The sequence below is a fragment of the Eurytemora carolleeae genome, unplaced genomic scaffold (genome assembly GCF_000591075.1).
Source record: "Eurytemora carolleeae unplaced genomic scaffold, Eaff_2.0 scaffold1019, whole genome shotgun sequence".
NCBI lineage: Eukaryota > Metazoa > Arthropoda > Copepoda > Calanoida > Temoridae > Eurytemora > Eurytemora carolleeae.
In genome coordinates this window covers 91,943-117,711 of record NW_019396906.1, presented here as the reverse complement: position 1 = coordinate 117,711, position 25,769 = coordinate 91,943, and the positions used below count along the sequence as shown (strand labels likewise).

The following is a 25,769-nucleotide window of genomic DNA, read 5'->3' as shown; positions in this document are numbered from 1 at the left end:
AGTTGTCTTTGAAAAGTAAGACTATTACTAATCAACAGCTAATAGGCTGTTTAGTTTACACTGAAATTACCCAAATAAGTGAACGGTCCCTTTAAGTTTTGATTTTATAAGAAAAGAAATTTAGCTGTTTACTTATTAGATATTAAAAACATTTTAGTTCAACTCGATATCTCTTCATTAAGTGGAGTTTTGATCGAAAACATATAAGATTTCAATTTTTATTTTGGTGTGCTCTAATTATGTTATGAATGAAGTGAAATCTGGAATTATTAGTTTAAAATTGAACTCATACACTTAAATTTTGTAAACTAGGATGGATCCAGTTATCCTTCTCCAGATCAAATTTGTGCAGGACTCTCAAATTCAGATCAATCTTCATGTCCAGGTTTTTATCATTTATGAAATATACATGATACCCCATTTTTAAGTATTAGAAATACCACTAAACCCATTGCTTAAAATTTTGTAACGTTAATTGCGTGGATTTTACATACATTAAACTATCAATATCATAAATCAAAGTTTTAAATTTTTTGTCAAATTATTGTAAAGGAATTGCAAGTCAAACTCACATTTTCTAATCCCTTTATCTTTGCAACTTGATGTTGTAGAGCTTTCATATTTCAAACTATAATTTCTGTCAGATTAAAAAATCTAAGTTTGAAAAATTATCTTTTACACATTAACCCTAAACAGGCTTGGGGGAGGGGCGTTTAGCGCCCCCTGTACTTTTTTTGTCCTAGCACTCTCATTTTTGACACTATCACCGTGAAATTTTGTGACTTTTAATGAATAGTAATTTAAAGAATTTTTGGTGATATAATTTTTTTTTTTAAATTTCTAAGGTAGGGTACAGGGCGGAAAAAACGTCCGTTCTATGAAAAAAAAATCTAAAATAGCCCATAACTTTTTTGTGACTGAAACTACAGGTTTAAAACCATATTTTTGAAAAGCCCTTGAAAAATTGTATTTAGAAACATGTGTCATACTTTGATATTTGTTTAAAACAAAAAAATGACCCTTTTTTATCGGTCTAATTTTTTTTCTTTGTGCTGCCATGAAACATTGGGCTGTGAGCATGCATTTCAACCTTATACCTGTTCTCTAAGGCCTTTTTAGGGGGGGGGGCGCCCACAGCCTTTATTGGGGTAAGCTGCAAAGACATAGGAATTAGAAAATCTAAAATTGTGACAAAAAGTCAATTTCTTTGGTAAAATTTCAAAATCTATCAAAGTTTTTGATGTAGGTCTAAAATTGAATGTTTAAGAGCATTTTAAACAACACAAAATTACACGTTTGTAGTACAATATAAATCGACAATCATTATTGAAATTGCAAAAACTACCCTAAAAAATGTTCAAAAAGTTTTGGTGGCTTTTAATGACTTAAATAACTAGAATTTTAAGTTTGATAAGAATCTTTTTTTTTGTCAAATGGTGTATTCCTTCTAAAGGAATACAACATCAACAAAATCTGGTTCTCTAGGAGATTCCGGAGGAGGTTTGATGACAAGAGATATGGAGGAACGATGGTTTTTAATTGGCATAGTTTCCACAGGTAGCTTCAATTTCATAGTTTCCACAGGGACCTTCAATTTCATAGTTTCCTCAGATACCTTCAGTTTCATATTTTCAACTAAGTTCCTTTATCCCTGCAGATATGTTCCACACTTCATGATAACTTTAGTTTTATCATCCTTAGAGAATAGATGCTTGAGGATCCAACAAGGCCTTGGAATATTCCCTCCTATGTTTATTTTTAATTGCATCTTTAATGTACATCATTTGAACTTAAGGGATCCAAATCACCAAAAATGACATTCATATTGCGAACAATACCGATTTTTTGCATGCTTTCAATGATAAATGTAGGCCTCTCTGTATTAAAGAGATGAATACAATGTTTGTTTTATTTTAATGCACTTAATGTTGTTAAAAGGTTGACTTAAATAATAAAATAAAAACTAATTAAACTAAGCATGACATGTAAGAGATGGAAGTTTTACAACGCTTTTTAACATTTAAACAGGTGTTTAATAATAAACATAAATCATTTAAATATAATTTCCCATTTAAAGGACATGTTACTGGATAATTTTAAACCTAAAGTATTTTGCACATAAGATTGAAATCTTAAATGTTTTCAATAATAACTCGTCTTGTAAAAGAGTTAAGGATAAAAAATGAGTTGAATTTCTTTAATGTACAACCGGAGATGGAATTTAAAGAATTTGAGCCACGGTTTAAATCCGCCAAAACCCGGTTTAAATTTAGCGCTGGCTTAAATCTTGAAACATTTGATACAATTTTAAGGTGAACCAATCAAATTTAAACCGCGGCTTAAATTTAAACCGCCGCTCAAATTCTTTAAATTCGGCCACAGGTAAATTTGTTTTCCCATCACATAGATTCAGCCTCCTTATAAACAGTCTCATCAATTTTTAAGACTGGGTTGACTTTGAAGTGTCACAACGCCCTAAGCTTAGATTTTTTCGCTCTAACTCACTTATGCTTTTCTGTAGCCCTTTACATGTACATTTTAGCACTGTAAAGCACTTCTTGTTAGATTTGGTTTTTTAGAAGTAATTGGCAAAATTCTCAACGATTTTTGCTTGAGAGCGTGAGACCATTAAATCGCAGTGCATACTTGTGCGTCAAACCAAAATTATGAGAAGCTAATAGGCAACAAAGTTGTACCACTAAAGTTTGACCTCCTCCTTTTGTCCAGTTCAGTGTGATCGGTTTTATGTTAGAGGAAGTGTTCGCGAAAAATGAAAGGGGGTATAGGCTTAATGTGATAAAAAAGCGCTTTTGATCGCAACTAATCTTACTTTTATCTGTTGCGTCTATAAGGAGAAACTTGTTAACTAACATAGCGCCCATACAAATTCAGAAAATTGCAACATACGACTTAGACCGTAAAAAATCCATTCAATTTCAAACAAATCATTCAGATAGTACAATCTATAGTCATCGATTATCTTTCGCCACATTTGTATACCTATACCCCCTTCCATTTTTTGCTAACACTCTCTTTAAGTCAATACTATTTTTGTTCAAAAATAAGTGGAAAAACGCCAACTACTGGTTCTGAGCCCACGATTTAAAAGCGGCGGCTTTATTCTTAATTTCTTAGACCCAGGTTAATTGCTCAATCATAGACCCAACTTATGAATCAGCTGACGACAGCTTGTGTCTCGTGATCATTAGCTGTCAACGTTTGGGATCGACCTAGGGAGTTAGGCCCAATAAATTAAAACCCACTTTGGTTGGTTTTAGTGGACAATTAGTCTCAACCTCTTTGACCTCTTTGACCTCGTATCTGCCAATTCCAACCGTAAAAAAACGCCAAATACATTATTAAACCTGTGTTTTATTTTCCGAATTATTAAATCACGGGCTCTGAATAACCGTATAAATAGGTATGAACAACTCATACAAAGCTTGCATTTTATTGTTCTTTCTATTTTTTTCTATTTATATTTCTTTCTCTATTTCTTTTTCTTTCTTTATTTCTATTTCAATTTCTATTTTTATAAATTTCTATTTTTATAAATTTCTATTTATTTTTATTCATATTTCTATTTTTATACGTAATTTTATTTCTATTTCTAGGTCCCTCCGAGTGTGGACTTACTCCTGTTATTTATCATAATGTTTCCCATACAATTCATTGGATTAGATCTATTATTACAAACCACGGAGCAAAATATTCAAGTCAAGAAAACCCAATGCTAAACCGTCGTAACAAACCCTGTAAATGAATAAAAATAACTATTTATCTCTTTATTACAGGGAGGCAATAGGGGTGCAAAACACATGGGAGGTCCCAAAGCATCCCTGCTATGCTCGTGATGCTTAAGGTCTTGGGCACGGCAATGTAATGCCACGGCAATGTAATATTACCTCCAATGTTTATTGCATCCTTGGTGTCTCACGTGAATGAAGAGATATGTAATTTTAAACAAAGGAATTGAGTCTTTGCCACAAACTCTGATTTTCTAGTCACTATATCTTTGGAACCAAATGTTACAGACCTTCGATATTTCAAACTATGAATTCTGTTGAATCAAATAATCAGAGTTTGAAATATCAAAGGTTTACAACATCGAGTTCTAAAGATATTGGGGTTTAAAACCCTCAACTTCTTAGCAGCAGAAGAATTCGCAATTAATTAGATTAAAATTCTTTTTTAACAAAATTAAAAAAAGAGCAGTGAATTTTTTTGTATCTTCTTTTTATCTGATCAAACATCTGTTTTCTGTTTTTTTCTTTTAGATCTACGCATTCTAGTCTCTTGTAGACAAGGGAAAATTAAATGCATTTTGACACATATTTTTGATTCATTCTAAGAAAGTTACTGTTTGTGAGTAGATATCAGCTGCATTTGCAGTTTTTAGAATGTTTGACTCAACAACTGTTGAACGTTATCTTCAATTTCATTTCATATATTTATTCAATTACAAAGCATAAGATATTACAAATAAGCAATCACAATTCACTATGCAGTTTGGACCCGCCTAACCAGGGTTGGTTGTTTTGAGTGGTTGGCCAGAAGTTAATTAACGATACTGAATATAATTGGTTACACATATCAAGATATGTTTTTGGATAGGTAAGGAGTTGATTGGAAGAAAGGAGATTGTCAGGTGATCTGTGGCAGGGTGAGATCAGAGGGATTTTACTGAAGAGATAAATTAAATACAGGGTGTTAATGATGGTAGATACAGAAACAGAAATAAACTAAAAAGTTTTAGTTTTTTGAAATAAAATTTATTCACATGATATACAAACTAGGTTTTTTGCATTTAAACCTCTCATAATTCTCAAGATAAATCATGATTACTCTTTGTTTAAATACTTTTGCAGATTTAGTTTCTTTAAGGTCAATTTCAATTGCATTCCACAATTTAGGAAACATTGCGGACGGAAAGCTTTCTATATTTTTGTTTAAAACCCGTTCTAATTTATATGATTTTGTTCTAATCGGTTCAGCTAAAGACTTAAACATGTTTTGGAAGGAAGAGGGTGTTTCGCTACTTAGCGATTTCCCTAAAGACCTAATATATATACCGTGTGGTATTTCTCAGGACCGGATCGTAAGACTCCCTTCTCTCAACGCTCTTCATAATAAAAGGATGATAGTAAGGTTCCGAACGTTTATTTCTCTGAGCCTTCAATCTAAATAAGTTTAATAAACCCACAGAAAAAGCTTTGAGTGATGAATCATACAAATACAACAAATAATTCACTCAGGCATTAAAAAACTGTGGCTAGGAACCAACAAACACATATATAAATATCAATCATACTGTAATCAAAACGATAAGCATAAGTATATATAAAAATAGTTACCACAGTGATCCCAGAATTCTGGACACGGTTAAAACTTGCAAGATGAATAAACATATACTGATATAAACTATTCACTACTCCGCGAGAAATCTTGCGCCTGCGTAGTCAGTCTGCAAACAGTTCCTAAAACTAGTTCTTTCACAATACATTCCGTACAGATCTTCAGGGAGAACTCAGAAATACACAGGGGTGACAAGCAGACTTTATACACGCAGCATGGCTCGCGTAACAGGGAAGGTTATCATTAAAGTATCCATGCATAAATGTCAGAACACAAAATTTGTATGTATCATCAAGATTAAGAACTTTCAGTTTTGAAAATTATGGATTTGAATGTGCCTTCAAATCCTTAAAACACAATTTCCTCAATATTCTTACAGGTTGGAAAAATAAATGTCACTAAGTGGGGTTTGAAAATTCTGTCAGAATTCTGCCTTAATAATAACAAATGGGATAAGAAAGGTAAGGCTAGGAGTGGATATTTTTGACAAAAGAATTCTTGATTCTTGTAAGTGCATCTCGGACACAGTGCTTCAGAATACGTTCTGTTTACAGCAGTCTTTTCCTTGCTTAAATAATCACAACCAATCAGGATTCTACTCTCTATGTTTCTATTTTCCTTGTTTCTGGCAAGAGGGAAGGTGAAGATAAAAGATAGGAAGATGCTTACAGATAGAACCAGATTCAATCAAAAGAATTAACGTCTTTCCAACGAGTTTGGATACTTAAAAACAGCTAACCAGGCTTGTTATTAAGAAGTATATTTGAAGCTCCCAGTAGCAAAATCTGGATCCAACTAGGTACAAAACCTCCATTCTCCAGGTTAATACTGCGTTAAAAGATTAATTCGCATTTAATTAGATTTCATCCCTAGGGTTGCAATCTAACATTGCGAGCCTGGTTTCAGGTTTGCAATGTTAATATCAGGGATTCAATAGTGTCATAATTTCGTTCAAAAGTTGGAAAAATATATTTTCTTCATTAATTGAGGATTTGACTTTTCCTTCAGAATAAATCACGTGAACATGTTTCTCTTTTCACTTACAGTCCTAATTATAGTATCAGCATATTAAAAAATAATTGTTGTTTTGATGTTGAGAGTGTTTTTTTTCTTTCCTTGTGTTATACTTTTTAGTTCCCTTTTTAGCTAATTTACAGACCGCTGAAAATAAATTGCGATTTGGTAAACTCTGTGATATTGATTTTGATCGTTTGCTTTAATGATTGTGAAGAAGCTGTAATATTTCTAGCAATAAAATCTGCTTGATCAAATAGGTCAGTAATCGTAAAACTCTAAGACATATTTCAGACAAATGCAACATAGATTTGAATATTTTTGACAAAATAAATTATATGATATATTAAGAACTAGAAGAACAAGGGGGGATTCCATTTTCAAATGAACTAATTTTTGGAGAAAAAAACACAGTAATATTGTTATTGGTGTATTTGACCAAGTTGACAAAAGTTACCATTAGATCAATTTTCACAGAACTTTACTAATTAAAGTCAGGAGTACTTACACTTCAGTTCAGAATACAGCCAGGAGAACTTACTCTGCAGGTAGGGATGTTAAAGTTTCATTTTTTTGAAAAACGATCGTTTCGTTATGAAAACGACGACGAAAAATCGAAAACGAAACGATCGTTTTAGTATAAAAAATTGCACTGCAGAATACGGTCATGAGTACTTATACTATAGTGCAGAATACAGCAAGGAGTACTAAAACTTTAGTGCAGAATACAGTCAAAATACTGCAGTGTAGAATACAACCAGGAGTACAAATACTGAAGTTTAGAATACAACCAAGAGTGCTTAAACTGCACTGCAGAATCGGTCGGAAGTTCTTATACTTCGGTGTAGAATACAGCCAGTAGTACTAATACTGCAGTGCAGAATACAGTCAGGATTAAAAATTCAGCTAGGAGTACAATTTTACTTCACTTCAAAATACCTTCAGGTGTACTTAAAGTGCAGTGCAGATATAGTCCAGAGTATTGATCTTGCAGTGTAAAATACAGTAAGGAGTAATTAAATGTTTTCTAGTTGATTAAATTTTGATTGAGCCCAGCCCTGCAAGTCTATAAAATCTTTACGAAAAAATTATTTAAAAATTCAATGGTCACAGTATTTATTTAACTGAATTTCAGATCTAGACTTTACTATGATTGAGCTTGTCAATATACTTTTTTTAACCTTTCTTTTTCCATTTTAGATTGGAGTATTTTAATTTCAATTTAAAGGACTCTTCTTGGCGATTTCAGGGTTTTCCGAAAAATTAGGTTTCTGAAATACCTAACGCATAATATTTTCCTATTGCTGTATTAATATTTAAGCACATACACTTTTCATTAGGATTAAAGGGAATGTAGCCGTAATTTTAGTTACTATCCATTTATGAAGTGGCATATCTGATTCCTAACGGTACCTATTTAAACTTTTTTCTATTGATAATCCTAGTTTCTATCATCCTTGGTCTCTCGCTGAATATGGTGTAAAAATAATACCTGAAAACTGAAAACTGGCAAATGACTTCACACATTTCTGAAAAAACCTAATTTTCTGTATTTCAAAAATTCGAATGAAAATATTTATACTCTGTGCCTTTTTAAAAATAATATTATAATATTTTTGAAATATAAAGCAGATATTAAAGACCAACCATAGACTCATCCTGCTTGTACACTATTCCTCTCTTCTTTATCATTCACTTGGATCAATCCACACAAAGCTTTTTGAGTAGAAACCACTCACCCTTTCGTTGCAAGAGTTTTTGACAGCCGCCCCTCTGTCCTCCTGCATCCGTCAGATGGTCTGCTTAACCAGATGTCGGCTTCAGAGGTTTGTGTGGAGTACGGGAATTGAACCCGTGAACACCAGTCTGATCACCAATCCAGTTAATGGCTGTGGAGAAGTGTACTTAACTTCAGTGATCTTACGAGAACTGGTGTCACACACTCTCCACCTTAGCCCGCAAAACTAGCGTAAGCACATCTGCGATTAAAAATAAAATAACCCTATTTCAATTTAAAGGTTTAAAGGTACTCTTGTGAGTCTGACATGCCACTATACAAATGGCGTTTCATTGAAAGTAAATTTTTATTCCCTGAAATGCAGATAAAATTTACATAGAATAATTTATCCGATCTGACTAAGTACGGCTGGTGATCTGCCAGCTGTGTACATATTATCATCTTGCACAGTGAATCATACGTTCTTAGTTCAACTCCTTATATTTATCATAAAATTCATTATTCTGGAGAGATTCTTAAAGTTTTCAAAAATACGCTGGCAATATTTTAAAGAGTTTCAATCATTTGAATGGATTTAAATGTGTTCTGCATCCATTTAAAAAATACCAATTCTAGTTAAACATTGCAATTAAGGTAATTTGTATTTCATGTTTTAATGTTTCAGTGTGTACCGTTACTCAATAATGAATTGGTTTATTTTAAAAATGTTCTTTTTTTTAGTAGTCAAATATAGGTTTTTAAGATAAATTCAATCGTTCAAAAAATCCAACCTTTCAGGGTTCTCCCAGGTACCTTTTGTAAAATAGTCATGAAGAGAACAAATTATTTGTTGTACAGCCTAGACGCTTAGTTTTGTCTCTTTATTCATAGAAATACTTCTATTAATAATTCTGTATACCTATTTTTGGACAATTGTTATTAAAAACAACATTTAAAGGGAGTGTTCGCGAAAAATGAAAGGTGGTTGAAAAATAAGCGCTTTTGAACGCTACTTAATTTTACTTCTATATGATGCGTCTATAAGGAGAACATTGTTAAAAACGACTCATGATGAAGAACGTAGCGTCCATACAAATTCAGAAAGTTTCAACATTCAACTAGGATCATCAAAAAAAAAAATTTTATTTCTAACAATTCATTTAGATATTACAACCAATAATAATCGATAATTTTTCGACACATTTTTATATTGTTGATATTTCAAAATATTTTAAATTTTTTATGATCTGAAAGTTACTTTTGGATACCTTTATTCCTGTTTAGAGGATTTTTATTAATGAAGACGACATTTTTATATTTTCCAGGAATGTTCGAAAATCCAGGGTCGGATTTTACAGGTCATGGTAAATATAAAGTATTTTTCTTCAAAGCGCGAAAAATGTTCAGAAATCATGAACAATAATCATTGAAAATATTATCTTGAGTCAAAAGCCATTTAACTTAAAACTCCAGCTTTTTCTGTGACGATTTCCATTTTTTGTGAAAAATATGCGAGCTAGACTACTCTACAATTGCAAAACATACGTGCCTCAGTTCAGAATACTACGCTTTATTTTATTTCTTTATTTTTGACCTTCAAGCATGGTATTTTTAAGAGCAATTGTCAATAAAACAGAGATACGGAATCTTTTATGAGTATTTATTCGGTAATACTCAACTATCATTTTAGACTGTACACAAAATAATTGGTTCTCTTCATGAATCGTTTACGTAATGTACCTGCATGAAGGAACCCTAAAAGGTTAGATTTTTATTTTTGCCTTATAAACCTACATTTGACTAGTATGTAAAATCTGCCTGTCAATTTTAAAGTAAATATGAATTGAGAAAGAATGAAAAATCGGATTCAAACTAATGGAAAAATTAGATTTTGAAACTATGTTTGTGTGCAAAAGATCTGAAACTTTGTTGAAATAAAACTTTTGTAAGTTTGATCACGTATGATTGTGAACTCCGACAGAAAACCTGTCTTCAGACCATAAATTACGGGAGGGAAGTTGGATTAGTTAAAGAAAAATTTATGAGAAGAAACCTTTTAGAATTCATAAACATTTCACCTTTTTAGTTTGAAATGTTCTTGTTTAACATGAGTTTACGTCATAATAAAGCTCGAATAGAGAGAGGGGCACTGTACATGCAAACTCAGTGTAAAATTAAATGTTTCTCTCTTACGTTCGTGCATTCATTATTTTCATTTTTAAAAGAAAAGAAACGATCCAATTTTCGCTTGATGTAGAGGAAAACATCAACATCGGTAATTCCAAATTAGGGTTAACGCTATATTGGAGTCAGGTTTAGAGATGTATTTCAAACAACCATTCAACAACTAGGCTTTAAGAGCAGAGGATTTGATTTCAGGTCTAGTAGCAGTTTGTATTATTTATCTAAGTTAAGTTAGGTGTCATTATTACATAATTCATTTTTTACTGATATTTATGAAACTTATAAAAATCTAAAAAATGGGTAGACGATAACTCGTTCAATCACTAAAATGTGTGCAAACAATTTATGCAAACATATAAAAATCGCATGACAATACACTATTTTCAAAAAGTGAGTCACTTTAAATTGTTCAAATTAAAAAATAAATTTGGTTTCCTTCGTTTAATTCAACAATATTGGCAGGTTTGAACGATTTTACAAAACGTTTTCTAGTTACAAATTTTACAATCTCTTGCTATACAACAATAAATAGTTTCTGTTTATTATTTTTTTTAAATCTAAAGGAATTGAGTCTTTGTAACAAACTCTGATTTTCTAATACCTATATTTTTTCCATCTGATGGTGTAAACCTTTGATATTTCAAAGTTAGATTTTTTCATCTAACAGAATTCATAGTTTGAAATATCAAAGGTCTATGGCATTGGGTTACAAAGATATAGAGATTAGAAAATCATAGTTTGTGACAAAGACTCAATTCCTTTGAATAATGTTTAAAATCTGCATATATTTTATATTAATAAAATATAATTGTGAAATGAATCAATAAAAAAATCGTATCAACTCGAAGAGCCTCTAATTCAAACAATGCATCTATACTTATGGTTTGGGCAAAGCTTATGAAAAAAGTACACGTCCATTTTTTAATTAAAAATGAACATTAATGGGATAATTAAAGGGATTGAAAAAAGAGGTGAACTTTCCTTTACCTACAAAGGCATGTATTTTCTTGATTTTTTCGTGTTGTTTAAGGGAGGTGGAGGATACGTAGATATGCTGTAGGGATGTTAACGTTTTAATTTTCAGAAAAACGATCGTTTCGTTATGAAAACGACGACGAAAAATCGAAAACGTACGATCATTTTTAAAAACGATCGTTTTTTTTAAAAAAGTTCGTTTACAAAAATGGTCGTTTTCAAAAGGATCGTTTTTCAAAACCCTCGTTTTTAAAACAGATCGTTTTTCAAAACGATCGTTTTTCAAAACGATCGTTATTATAAAATTCGTCGTTTCGTTAACGATCGTTAACAACGACCCTTCGTTAACGATCGTTAACGACAACCTTCGTTAACGATCGTTAACGACAACTCTTCGGTAACGATCAGTAACTTATCATTGAGTAGTTTTTAAGAAAATATCAAGGAGTTTTAACTCCCCCACAACTGTCAAACTTCATGTTAAGACGACATTCAATAAAGTTGCATGTAATTTTTTTTCCAAAAACGACCGTTTTGATAAAGTTCGTCGTTTCGTTAACGATTGTTAACGAAACGAAGAACTTAATGATCGTTAACGACGACCCTTCGTTATCGATCGTTAACATAATTGTAAATAAATTTTTTTTTTAAACGATCGTTTTATCGTTTTTTAAAAAACAATCTATAAAAAACGGTCGCAAATCGTGTTAATTAAAACGATCGTTTTCAAAAACGATCGCTTTTCGCTTTCTAAAATTTCAAAACGAGTGGGTTGTTTTTAAAAACGATCGTTTTTTCCGAAAACGAAACGATCGTTTTTGAAAACGAAAAAAAAACGATCGTTTAAAGATCGTTTACAAAAACGATTAACAACCCTAGATATGCATCAAATGTAAAGCCTGTCAACTTTCTTCAGGGGCGTATTCAGGAATTTGTTCAGGGTGGGGATTAAATTTTTTTTTTCCAGCCGTTGGGGCCTGAAGACCTCCTGAAATCAATAGATTTCACTGGTCCAGGGGGGGGGGCTTAGCCCCCGTAGCCCCTCTGAATACGCCTCTGAATCCATTTAAAAATATTTGCGCTGATAGATGCTTTTTAGAGATCTATTCTTTCCATGGGATTATAAAATTATTGTTGAACATTGTGTTGTGCAGTGGCCAAACGATTTAGATTGACCAATACGTGACGAAATTGGGATCTAGGATTTTGATTTCCTCCGAGATTTCCTGACAAATATTTACAAGTACTGACACTTTATTGTAATATTTGTAACTGTGGAAAAATAAGAGGATTTGTTTTACTCAATCTTAAACAGTATGTGCAGGGTGTCTCAAGAAACGTGGCATTTTTAGTGACGACTTCGCTTAAATGATTTTTGATATATAATGCTGATTACTATTAATACTATGAAGATTTGATTCGATTTTTGATGTTCTAGGGTAAAAGTTCATCATACTAATGGGGGCTTTTACATTGAATGGGGAGTTCAGATTTCGTTTCGGTTGGACTTTGGGTCTTATGGGACATGTATGCTACGGTGGTAGGCTAATTTATCAATATAATGAAGACGACTTTCGATTTTAACTTTGATTTATATCAAGCAAAACAAACATGAACAGCAAAACACAAAAAATGGAAACAGAGAGAAGCTGTCAATTTAAAAATCTTCTCTTTAATTGCTTGTAAACTTGTAATTCGAAAAAAGCTTGTTAACAATTAAAACTTAAATAAAATAAGTCGTCTTCATTATATTGCAATATTCGCCTACAGATAAAATTAAAATCTTTTAAAAAGAATAAGCTTTAATAATTTTTTTCAGAAATGAGTCCCTTCTTCATTTTGGTGCCCTAATTAACATCCTTAGTACAGTTTTATGATCTCGGTCATATTTCTTTGAAATATAAATGGTACACTATTCTTGGTTTCGAATATAAATGGTACACTATTCTTGGTTTCGAATATAAATGGTACACTATTCTTGGTTTCGAATATAAATGGTACACTATTCTTGGTTTCGAATTATATAGGTCAATTCTTACCAAGACATGATTCTGATAAATATATTTGTTTTCTACACGATATACAAATATGTAAATATGTGAATGTTGATGGTTTTTTTAAGCAACGATATGACACAATAGACGGAAAAGGTTAAACCATGTTAAAATGGAAAATATAATATAATATTTGACCTTCTAAAAATTGCTGGAAATTATGGAAATTCATGATATAATTCATTTTACTGAATAACAATTAAACAATTTAATGGAGCTAATTTTTTCGCAAAGAACCTGAATTATTGATTTTTTGCATCCCAGATCGAATATCAGGGGCTTTTAAGAGTTTATCCAGGCCAGGGGGGGAGGGGCTTAACCTTTTTTGACATTCTAGGGCTACTAGGGAGGCATAGCCCCCATAGCCCCCATAGCCCCCACCTCTGCTTCTCTGCTGAATATATACATATATATTTATGATTTATGTTTGTGTCAATCTTCTGTTATTTTTAGTGTTTTCTTCAAAGAATTTATACCCCACTGTAAAGCCAACAGAATGATTGTATTTCTCTGGCAATTGACTTTATTGCGTCATATATTATAAAAGTTATCAGGCCAATTTTCCCTTTACTGTGTATCCCCTTCATAATTGAATTTCCTGTACTACATTTTAGAGAGGAAAAATTTTTTCAATAAAAGATATAGTGCTGTACAAATGCAGTAACTTAATCATAAATCATTTGTACAGTCTTGAGGTTACCTATATTAATAATATCTTTGCAAAGAATTTAAAAGAAAAACATTTTACTCAACAAGAGTTATCGGGGAAAATTAATGAGGGCTGATCACAAATTGAGTTCGTTGTCGGTAGCTATGTTGCATCTACAAGGAGAAATTGATTAAAAACGTGTAGCGCCCTTGACTGCCTAGAGCCCATATATAAAATAACTTGGGTCTGAATTAATTACAGCAATTGAGAGAGAAAAAAACTGAGTCTTTGCTACGAACTCAAATCTTAAAAATCTGATGGTTTAAACCTTTAATGTTTCAACCTTGCATTATTTGATCTCATAGAATTCTTAGTTTGAAATATCTAAGGTCTATGACATTGGGTTGCAAAGATAAAGAGATTTTTAGAAAATCGGAGTTTGTGGCGAAGACTCAATTCCTTTTTCCAATTCTTTTTTTCTAAAAATCTTTTTAATCCACAGATTTTTTTTTAACCTGCTCAAGACAAGCATGATTAGAGTCAAACTTAATTATAAACATTTGGAGGTACTCAATGTAGTTTGTATTACTGTTCGGGAATAAAGTTTTGTGATGTAGGCTGCAGCCAAATAGAGAATTTTTCCACGGTTTAACTTGAGCCAACTGCAGGCAGTGCAGGAACAAAATCAAATTAATTTTGATAAATTTTACAAAAAACTTTATCTTAGACATGCACAATACACATATTAAAAGGCAAAAATCTCGGAAATCGGTCAAGCTACGAGGTCACAAAGCCGTACCGTACCGTACCAGTAATGTTGCATAAATGTTACCTTCTCCTTCTGTCTAGTTAGCAGTGATACCCACATAACCCACCACTGTAAGCATTAATATTTGATTTAGATATATATAGTATTTAATGGTTGTCTCTTAGTGCTGAGAAACTCTATTGGTAGCTTTATTAAATGTTTATATTGGTAATTCAGATAAGAAACAGTTTGAACAAAGTAAACAAATAGTCTCGGCTAAATATAAAAGGAATGAATAATAAAAGAATTTAAAAGGAAATGAATGAATAAGAGAATGTGCTAAATAAATTGATAGAATTTGCTTTTAATTTGCTTACTCTTACTGTGTATATCTCTATATATAAAGTTCCCAAGCTTGTGTATGTATGAACTTGTAAAACAAAAATAACAATAAAAATGCATGGTAATTATTTATATAACCTTTTTTTCAAACTCCAATTATGATTTATATTTTGTCTTGTTATATGTTTGTTCTAGTAATCGTTAAACTAATGCATTAGACAATATGACACATCTAGCTGCCAACTTATCAGTTTTCCAGAACAGTCTACACACCCAGATACTCGACACATTATATAATATTCAACATTTGCCAGGAGTAAATCAAGAGTAGAATAAGTAATATTTATCTTTAATGATGGCAATTGTATATATAAAAGGAAGTTAAAGGGAGAATCGTCAAAAAGTATATTTAACATTGATTTGTCCCCTATAAAACAATGTGTTATCTCTCTGATCTATATATATATATATATTCGCTCTGATTATCAAAATTGGTTCTTTCCTAAATTTATCTATTTAAGCTTGGTTTGAGCTAGTCAAGTTTTAAATATTTCTATAATTCTCTTCTCGATTCTGTCATTTTAAAAGATTTTTTAAAATCAAGATCAAAGTTTGATAATATCCTATCAAGTCAAAGTACGCTCTGTATGAGCCTTGTAATATACTAAACTATGCACTATTTTTGATCTATCGAACAAAAAGATAGTATTTGTTTTAAAAGTGTAGATTTTCTTGTAGTGAAATGATAATTTTATCAATTAACTTGTTATAAATATTCTGAACCTACAGCAAAACTTCGAAAATCAAAATCTTTGTGTTCAGAAATCTTTTCCCGATTATACATTTCATTCAAACCTGTATATTTAAACCGCCTGAGTTATATAAAAGCAATCTTAAATTTTTTTTAGAAAATTAATGTTTTTGGCAAATTCTTTTCAGTGAAGAGGTAGAGGAAGACGAAGGAATTTGCTTTTTATTCAATACATTTGAAGAGCATTGAACATGAATTAATTCAATTATGAATTATGAAAAAAATAATTTTCATAAATCTTTTTGGTTGTTACTATAGAGTTGTCTTATAGAGGTCGGAGGACGGACTCTATCGAAACTAGGTTAGAAGTATTCCAATATATATTTCTTTATAACCAGCAACTTTATATAACTACTAAAAACTGATCACACGAGTATATGGATAATCCCGCGTTCTTCTTCTGTTGTGGAACTCTGTTTTGGAGGCCGCAAAACATCGTCTTCCACAGTCTTATATTATAGAGAGTTTTCAAGAATATGTTCATCCTAGAAATTTCTTGGAATTATTACAAAGTATTCATTCATGAATGTCAAAACGTAAAGGTACTGCCGACCTTCTTTTTAATTGGCCCTCAATTAAAAGCTTTACATAGCCGGCTTCACAACCCTTCAGTCTCTTTTTTGAATAAACTATGAGGAAGATATCGTCGTCTTTCTAGTTTGAAAAGATACAAATTTTCTCAATTTTTCTTCGTCATCTAAACTGCTTATATTCGCAAGTCACTTTTTACAGATAGAAAAAAATACGTTAACTCAATCAATAACTATGGTACCATTGTTATTCGAATTTAATGAAGGGTAGGTTACTTGAAATTATGACCTTTGAACGTTTGTATGTTAAACAGTGGCCAAAAATGAAAGTTTTTCATCTGAAATGGATCATATTGTGGTCATATTAACCTCATACAGAATTAAATTAAAGTGAGAAAACCAGTGATTAATCTTCAATGTAAAAATTATGAAATGGAATTTTGCAGAAAACTAAAGAATTCCCCTAAGAAAACGGTTTACTTTATGCTCCTATTTATACAGCAGTAGAGGTGAAATACTTTTATAAAAAATCTAGTTTTTTGTAACCTTAACTCATCAGATAAGGAATCCTAAGAACTCTATACCAGCCCCCATTAACTCTACACCGGAAACCTGAAGCTCTAGACTAGAATCCAGAAACTTTTCACTGCAGCATCCAGTAAGTCTACACCGGAATTCAGTAACTCTACACCAGAATCCAGAAACTCTACACCAGCAACCAGTAACTCTACACCAGAATCCAGAAACTCAACACCAGCAACCAGTAACTCTACACCAGAATCCAGAAACTCTACACCAGCAACCAGTAACTCTACACCAGAATCCAGAAACTCTACACCAGCAACAAGTAACTCTACACCAGAATCCAGAAACTCTACACCAGCAACCAGTAACTCCACACCAGAATTCCGAAACTCTACACCAGAATCCATAAACTCTACACCAGCATTCAGTAACTCTACACCAGAATCCATAAACTCTACACCAGAATCCATAAACTCTACACCAGAATTCCGAAACTCTACACCAGAATCCATAAACTCTACACCAGCATTCAGTAACTCTACACCAGAATCCATAAACTCTACACCAGAATCCATAAACTCTACACCAGAATTCCGAAACTCTACACCAGAATTCCGAAACTCTACACCAGAATCCAAAAACTCTACACCAGAATCCAGAAACTCTACAAAAGCAACCAGTAACTCTAACCAGAATCCAGAAACTCTACACCAGCAACCAATAACTCTACAACAGAATTCCGAAACTCTACACCAGAATCCATAAACTCTACACCAGCATTCAGTAACTCTACACCAGAATCCATAAACTCTACACCAGAATTCCGAAACTGTACACCAGAATTCCGAAACTCTACACCAGAATCCAGAAACTCTACACCAGAATCCAGAAACTCTACAAAAGCAACCAGTAACTCTACACCAGAATCCAGAAACTCTACACCAGCAACCAGTAACTCTACACCAGAACTCCGAAACTCTACACCAGAATCCATAAACTCTACACCAGCATTCAGTAACTCTACACCAGAATCCATAAACTCTACACCAGAATCCATAAACTCTACACCAGAATTCCGAAACTCTACACCAGAATTCAGAAACGCTACACCAGCAACCAGTAACTCTACACCAGAATTCCGAAACTCTACACCAGAATCCAGAAACTCTACACCAGAATCCAGAAACTCTACACCAAAATTCAGTAACTCTACACCATAATCCAGAAACTCGATCACATAGATTCAGCCTGCTTATAAAATGTCTCATTAATTTTTTAGACAGGGTCGACTTTAAAGTGTCGCAACACCTTGAGCTCTGATTTTACTGCACTAACTCACAATTTTTCTGTAGCTCTTTACATTTACATTTTATCACTATAAAGCTTTAGATTTTAAAAAGGTATTGGCAAAGTTCTCATTGATTTTTTCTTGAAACAGTGAGACCTTTAAACCACAGCGTACACCAGAATCCAGAAACTCTGCACTAGCACCCAGTAACTCAATATTAAAATCCAGAAATACTACAATAGTATCCAGAAACAGAATTAAACTCTTCACGAGAATCCAGAAAAATCTTAACCAGAGTCAGGAAAGTTGAAACCCATTCTTATGTTTACTTAATTTACAACGGCTAGTATGCCGATTTTATATCGTCAATGGGAAACTGCATATGTACAACGGTGGACTGTTGAAGGTACTAGTGGGTAACTGACAGATATTGGGAGACAATAACAGAAGCAACATATGAAAACCACAAGTACAAGGGGGACAACTAAAGAAACAACGTAAGGAAACCAAAGGTTCTACGCGGTTATCCCTGCGTAGAAACTGGAGGCCATGCATTGGAGATGCGAGGCTGAAAAGGTTTAGTAAGCGGAGAACCGTCTTTAGTTTAATACAGTTGCGTTGCATACAATGTGTTGTGAGTGAATAAAACGACAGTTTGGTGTGTAAAGAACACTTCTTTATACTGTTTTAACGTATTTTTAATATTAAAAGTATTAAGATGCAAGTTATCTTTTTTCAACATAATTTTTGGCTAATGTACTTAGACACCGGAGAGTGTCTACATGTTTATAAACGTTCATGCATCTCAACATATGATTCTTATTCTGTTCTGCTTTTCATTTTCTTTTGTTCTATTGTTGTCATACAATAGGAGACAGAGTCACAATCTGGAGACAACATTTATTCCTTAGAAGTTAAGAAAAGTTTTATTTCATTAATGTGTCCAAGATGAATTTAATTTCAAGCTTAACTCTTAAGTATTAAGTTGTATGAGTAAACAAGATTGTACAGGGGTTTTAAGCACTTCTCAGCTCCAAAGAAAAAGCACAAAAACTAGAATATCCAATTAAGTAACATATCTTTTTGAATATGTGTAATCTATATAAAGAGTTGCATTTTCAATATACAATGGTACTCATTAAAGCTTTGCCAGATCAAGAATGAATGAAAAATCCATGCTTTTTAAAATAAAATGAGTATTTTTTATTACATAGTTTCTCTATATAAAGGAACTAAAGCGCACAGAAATAGTGAAAACAATAGTCAGAAACAAACAGTTTTCAACCTAGAAAACAAATCTTTCACATAATTGATGAGATAAAGATTTGTAGGATACCTATGTGAATTGACTATGTCCCTCTTTAAATGGAGGACAACTTGAAAATACAGCGACAAGTCCTTCAAGATTACAAGACAAAATATTCAGTGAAAAAAAAAACACAATAATTGAAACATTATTAGAAGTGTAATAGGCTTGAATAAATAATTGTTTAAACCCTCTATTGGCCTGATGTAAAAAATCTTAAAAAATAATCTAAGTTTTTCCAGAAAACTTTCCAAACTTTTAAAAGTTGTTGTAAAACGGAAGTTTTAATGGTGGATCAATCATCAAAGCAACAACATATGATTTCCTGTACTCTGATATCCACTTACAGAAAGATTCGATTTTCGATTAGATGTTTCTTTCATTGTTCCATGGGGTTTTAATGGACAAGGGGGGGGTCCTTTGCCCCATGCACTTGTTAATTGTTGCACTTTCATTTTATTCTACTAAACGCTGCATATTTACAAACTTTAAAGTTGCTTAAAACGCATTACTGGAATAGGAGACGAAAATATTGTTTAATAAAAACATATTCTCTTATAAACTATAAATATTGAATAATCATATCAATTCTTATCCACGATTTTTATCGCCAACACTACATAACTGTTTTAACAACTGGCGACTTTATTCTCATTTTTTCCCTCGCATTAATTTTGTGTGCATTCACTACATTTTACACACAATTCACTAAATATCAAATAACCATTTTTCATTCCATCTTAGTTTTTATGTGCTTTGAAATGTACAGGGTTATCTACAAAGGATGGAATTTGTATTACTTAGAACTTGGAGTTGATTTTGTGTGTGTAAAATTGTCTAGTTATTGATATGAATAATTTGGCCAATCAAACAAGTTAATTGCTGCAGAGAACCATGTAATTATGAAAAAAGAAGGAATAAGTTCTGTACACAGTTCTCTCTGAAGTCTCATTCTTTGTGAATAACCCTGTACTTACCAGATCTTTTTAATTAGACACATAAAACTTTAGCATATGAATAATTTTATCGTTTCACCTTTTCTGTCTGTTCGAGTTCACTTTTTCTTTAACCACTGTGTCATGTTTTTCCCTTTCGTTCACTCTTTTTACCACTGTTTTATGTTTTTTTCCCTCTTCATATTCCTTTCTTTTTATAATTGTTTCAAGCTTTGTTCTCTTCGTTCACTTGTTTATCATTATTTCATGGCTTTTTCTCTTTGTTCAGTTTTCCTGTCACCACTGTTTCATGTCTTATTTCCTCTTCGTTCATCTTTACTTTCAACACTGTTTATGTTTCAAAGATTTTTATTTTTTTATTATTTTCTCATCTTTTTTATTTTATTTTGTTCCGTTTCCCGTCTTTTTCCTTCAATTACTACTTTAAACTTATTTTCTTCAATTCCTATTTCTTTCCTTCTACTATACTTTTCTTTTTTTCCCACTTCTTTACTTTTCTTTAATTTCCACTTATTTACTTTTCTTTCATTTCCACTTCTTTACTTTTCTTTTATTTCAACTTCTTTACTTTGTACTTTTACTTTAATAATTCCTATTTATTTGTTTCAATTTCTACTTTTTCTACATTCTTATTTATTTACTTTAATTCTCTACTTCTTTCTTTCTTCAAATTTTACTTTTTCTTTAATTTTTTTCTTCTTTCTTCAATTTCTACTTTTCCATTGAATTGTATGAATACGAACTGCCTAGTTTTAAAGGCTCAAGAGACTAATTACTGAACACACTTTAACATAACAAGCCCTCGAACTAATCAAACCTTCTACACAAATATATCGCCAGTTCAATAACATTGAACAGAACATGTTCCATTTCTTGCCCTTAGCTCATTAACCTTAATCTTGCATTTACACCCACCAAGTCAATGTACTGTACGTTGTATATTGTACTGTACGTTGTATACTGTACTGTACGTTGTATATTGTACTGTACGTTGTATATTGTACTGTACGTTGTATACTGTACTGTACGTTGTATACTGTACTGTACGTTGTATATTTTACTGTACGTTGTATATTGTACTGTACGTTGTATACTGTAGTATATTTTTCAGAATTTCCTGTTCATGATTCAGATAAATTGCAAGCATCAAACGATTTAATTAATCAATTTATATTAGAACTTCTTAAAATGATTTGAGGAGAAATTAAAGAAAAGCTCTTGAAGATGGAGAAACACAGATCATTCATCGTTTTCATAATTCTCATCAACAATGGTAAATATCTTTCTGAATTTCCTTTCAGATTATATTTTTCATATCCGAGATACAAATAATAAACTATAGTTCCATCAGTTACCAATTCTGAACTATAAGTCCAAGATACCAATACTAAAACTATAGTCTCAGATACCAATACTATACCATATCTCAGATACCAATACTAAACTATAGTCTCAGATACCAATACTATACCATAGTCTCAGATACCAACCCTAAACTATAGTCCCAGATACCAATACTAAACCATAGTCCCAGATACCAATACTAAACTATAGTCCCAGATACCAATACTAAACCATAGTCTCAGATACCAATACTAAAATATAGTCCCAAATACCAATACTAAACTATAGTCTCAGATACCAAACCTAAACTATAATCTGACCCAGATACCAATACTAAACCATAATCGCAGATACCAATGCTTAACTATAATCCGACCCAGATACCAATACTAAACTATAGTCTCAGATACCAATACTAAACTATAGTCTCAGATACCAATACTAAACTATAGTCTCATATACCAATACTAAACTATAGTCCCAGATACAAACACTAAACGTATAGTCTCAATTGCCAATACTAAACTATAGTCCCAGATACCAATACTAAACTACAGTCCCAGATGCCAATACTAAACTATAGGTCCAGATATCATACTAAACCATAGTCTCAGTTACATGCATACTAAACTATAGTCTCCGATACCAATACTAAACTATAGTCCCAGATACCAATACTAAATTATAGTCTCAGTTACCAATATTAAACTATAGTCCCAGGCCAATACTAAACTATAGTCCCAGTTGCCATACTAAACTATAGTCTCAGATACCAATGCTAAACTATAGTCCCAAATAACAATACAACACTAGTCCCAGATACTTATTCTACACACTATAGTCCCAGATAACAATGCTAAACTGTAGTCCCATATTTCAATGCTAAACTATAGTCACAGATCCAACACTAAACTACAGTCCCATAATACAGATAATAATTTTTAACAATACCCGGATACCAAAACTGCATTAAAGTCCCAGGTACTAATGATATACACTATTGTCCCATAAACCAATAATACGCTATAGTTCCAAATTTCACTTAAAATAACTGATAAGAATAAATGTTTATGTAAATGTTTATCCTGAAATCGAATCCATACATACAGGTGCTTCTTTATACAAGATATGTCTTATGCATAGCTTTTACCTTTAAACAGAACGAATTTATATATATTTTTTTCCGCTCAAGATAATTTTCATGTCTTTCAAGTGACATTTAAAGGGACTGTACAATGTATTCGACTATGAAAGAAAATGTTATATTAAAATTAACATTTTTGAGGTAAAGTCTTAATTCTGATTAATTCAGTGCAAGATAATTGAGGCAAAAAGTAGCAGAAGCATTTAAGTTCGAATACAAAAATCATCATAAAAGTTTAACGCGAAATAATATGATAAAATCATATTCTGTGTTAAAAATTATGTTATATGATTTTGATTTATCTCTATAAATCTTATTTATACTTACTTATTTACTTATTTACTTACGCGCGTGAAATATCGCGACAAATGACATTTTCTCTCACTTTGTTATGCAATATATTTGCTAAACTATTAAATATTCTAGAATCAACTCAAAAATGTAATTCTTTGCATTTTTCGATATATTATATACAAGTTCGCGAGATGCAAAATAGTTGCCGTTCAAATTTCTGATAATGATGCACAAAGTCAGCAAAAAGAAGGTAGCAAACGGTAATTTTGGAATTTAAGTTTTATTAATGTCTAAATACCTGAAGCTGTGTGTTCTATATGCAATTAATTTCCCATCTATCTAAGTGTTCCAGGGTTTTATGGACTCATTAATTTAGAATTGATATTGAGTTCCGAAAATACTTAATGAAATAATTTCCTTTGATCGATTTATATATGTAGGCCTGGAACTTTGGCCTTAATATATTCATAACTGTTAAATAACAGGCCTAGCTTGTTTTTATAAATTTTCAACTTAATCACAGAGCCATAAAAACATACGACGGACATTATTTACATAAACGCTTTTATAATGAGCTATTTGATTTTGGTAAATTACAGTAAAAAAAATCATTAGTTGCGTACTGCAGGAATGATATTGATATCATGAATCACTTAATACTTTTTTCACGGTATCAATCACGAGAGATTTATTATGATCAATGTGCTCACCACTTTCAACCAAAACTATTTTAATTTTTGATTTTTAGAAATCAGCAAAGGGTAAGATAAACAAATGTGCAGCTTTTCGTAACAAAATTTCATTCAATTCATTATTATTTCAGATTTTTAGATGTGCCCTAGTTCTTCACACTATATGTTCCTCTACATATGTTTATCTATAAAAGTATACATATATATGTATACTTAACATATTTATAGAAACCATAGTAATTTCGGTTTCTTATTAACTCTGAACTCTGAACAACATAAATTAGAATTTTGAATTAATCATTATCGAAATTAACAAACTTGTATCTTGAAGCTACTTCAATTTTCATTGTTTCCATTATTCTCTAGCAAACATCTTATTCTTGGGCTTTGGTCTTTTCAGTAGATATGTAGAGTAGAGTAGATAATTTCAGCAGAAGTAAATATTTGCATTTACTGATAGCCCAGATTGAAGTATTCAAAACTCTAAGTGGAAAATGAGAGAGATAAAAAGATAGATGTTACCGCCATACTATTTCTATTGGCTCAGAATAGACAACAAACACGTGACTGAACCCTGATTGGATCAAGCGCTTATGGACTCGGCCTACAGGAGCATAGTAGAGTAGAGTAGAGTAGAGTAGAGTAGAGTAGAGTAGAGTAGAGTAGAGTAGGGTAGAGTAGAGTAGGGTAGAGTAGAGTTGAGTAGAGAAAACTAGAATGAAGTTGAGTAGAGTGGAGTAGAGTATAGATTACTGGAACTACTAATATTGGCTCCTCATATTGGTTTTGTTTGATAAGATAACCATCACTAGTAAACATAAACTAGTATAATTATCTTTTTACAGAATTTAGCGCAGAAAGAAAAAAACTAAGCAGATTTCCAAAAAGCTTTTTGTGTTGTTCGGGATTTAACTAATAATATACTAGAAAAGCGAAGACGACACGTGTTCTGTCATTTCCTTGACTGTAGTCATGTTGTGTGTCTGTACCAAAAGAGTGTGCGTGTGTAATACCGAACTCGTCTGCAGACCAACGCCATTTCCCTTCCCTTTATTCCTATTCCCTGATTTGACCAGACAAAATTAATATAACAATCCATATGATAAAAGTAATCCAAAGATGTTCTTCGTCTACTTTAAACATTTGGCTTGCCTGTTTTTTTGAGTCCATTAAACGTTAAGACATCATTAGGCCCAACTTTTTGGTGGAAACTCACAAAATTCCAGGCAATTTTTATGGCCGGTAATAATTTAAAATTTTTTATTTCAAATTTTCGAAAATCCACAATGAAAACCAAAAAATCGAAAATAAACAAAACAATAAATGGAGGAAGATCATCAACAAAACGCTCTTCAGACCTTATAACTTTTCAATGTGTTTTTCCCTTTGTAAATTTTTAGTTCCTCCAGTTAAGGAAATAAATTATTTTCTGACACGAGATTTTTAATTAACGGGAAACCTGAGTTAGGTTCTCTACTTGTCAGTTGATGGTTTAATAATAGTTTTCAGGCACAGCAAATAGTGACAGTCTTATAATTACAATATTGGATCAAAATCAATATTGTTATAATATATAATAAAATTATATAAACAATAAATTTGGATATTATACATATATATTATACATTATACATACAACAAACATTGCTTGTTTGTATTACATGTTCTGCATATCTACAACAAGAACCATATTTTACATGCATCCAACCATGCATAAAAAAAACAAAGATAATCAAATAACCAACTAAACCCATGGCCAATGCAAAGTGACAAACTTCAAACTTCCGTTTTTTAGCTACTTTGTATGCTAAAATATTTATTTTTCGCTCTCTCTCGAAGAG

General features: G+C 31.9%; 1 protein-coding gene across 1 annotated transcript in view; it reads left to right on the top strand.

Annotated features, from left to right (window-relative positions):
* LOC111709961 (neural cell adhesion molecule 1) overlaps positions 1–25,769 on the top strand; it is a 78,923-nt gene that overhangs the window by 10,831 nt on the left and 42,323 nt on the right. Inside the window, exons 10-11 of the mRNA XM_023483945.1 lie at positions 313–385; positions 1,486–1,557. Coding sequence (XP_023339713.1) covers positions 313–385; positions 1,486–1,557 — 145 coding nt within the window. The remainder of the gene's footprint in view (positions 1–312; positions 386–1,485; positions 1,558–25,769) is intronic.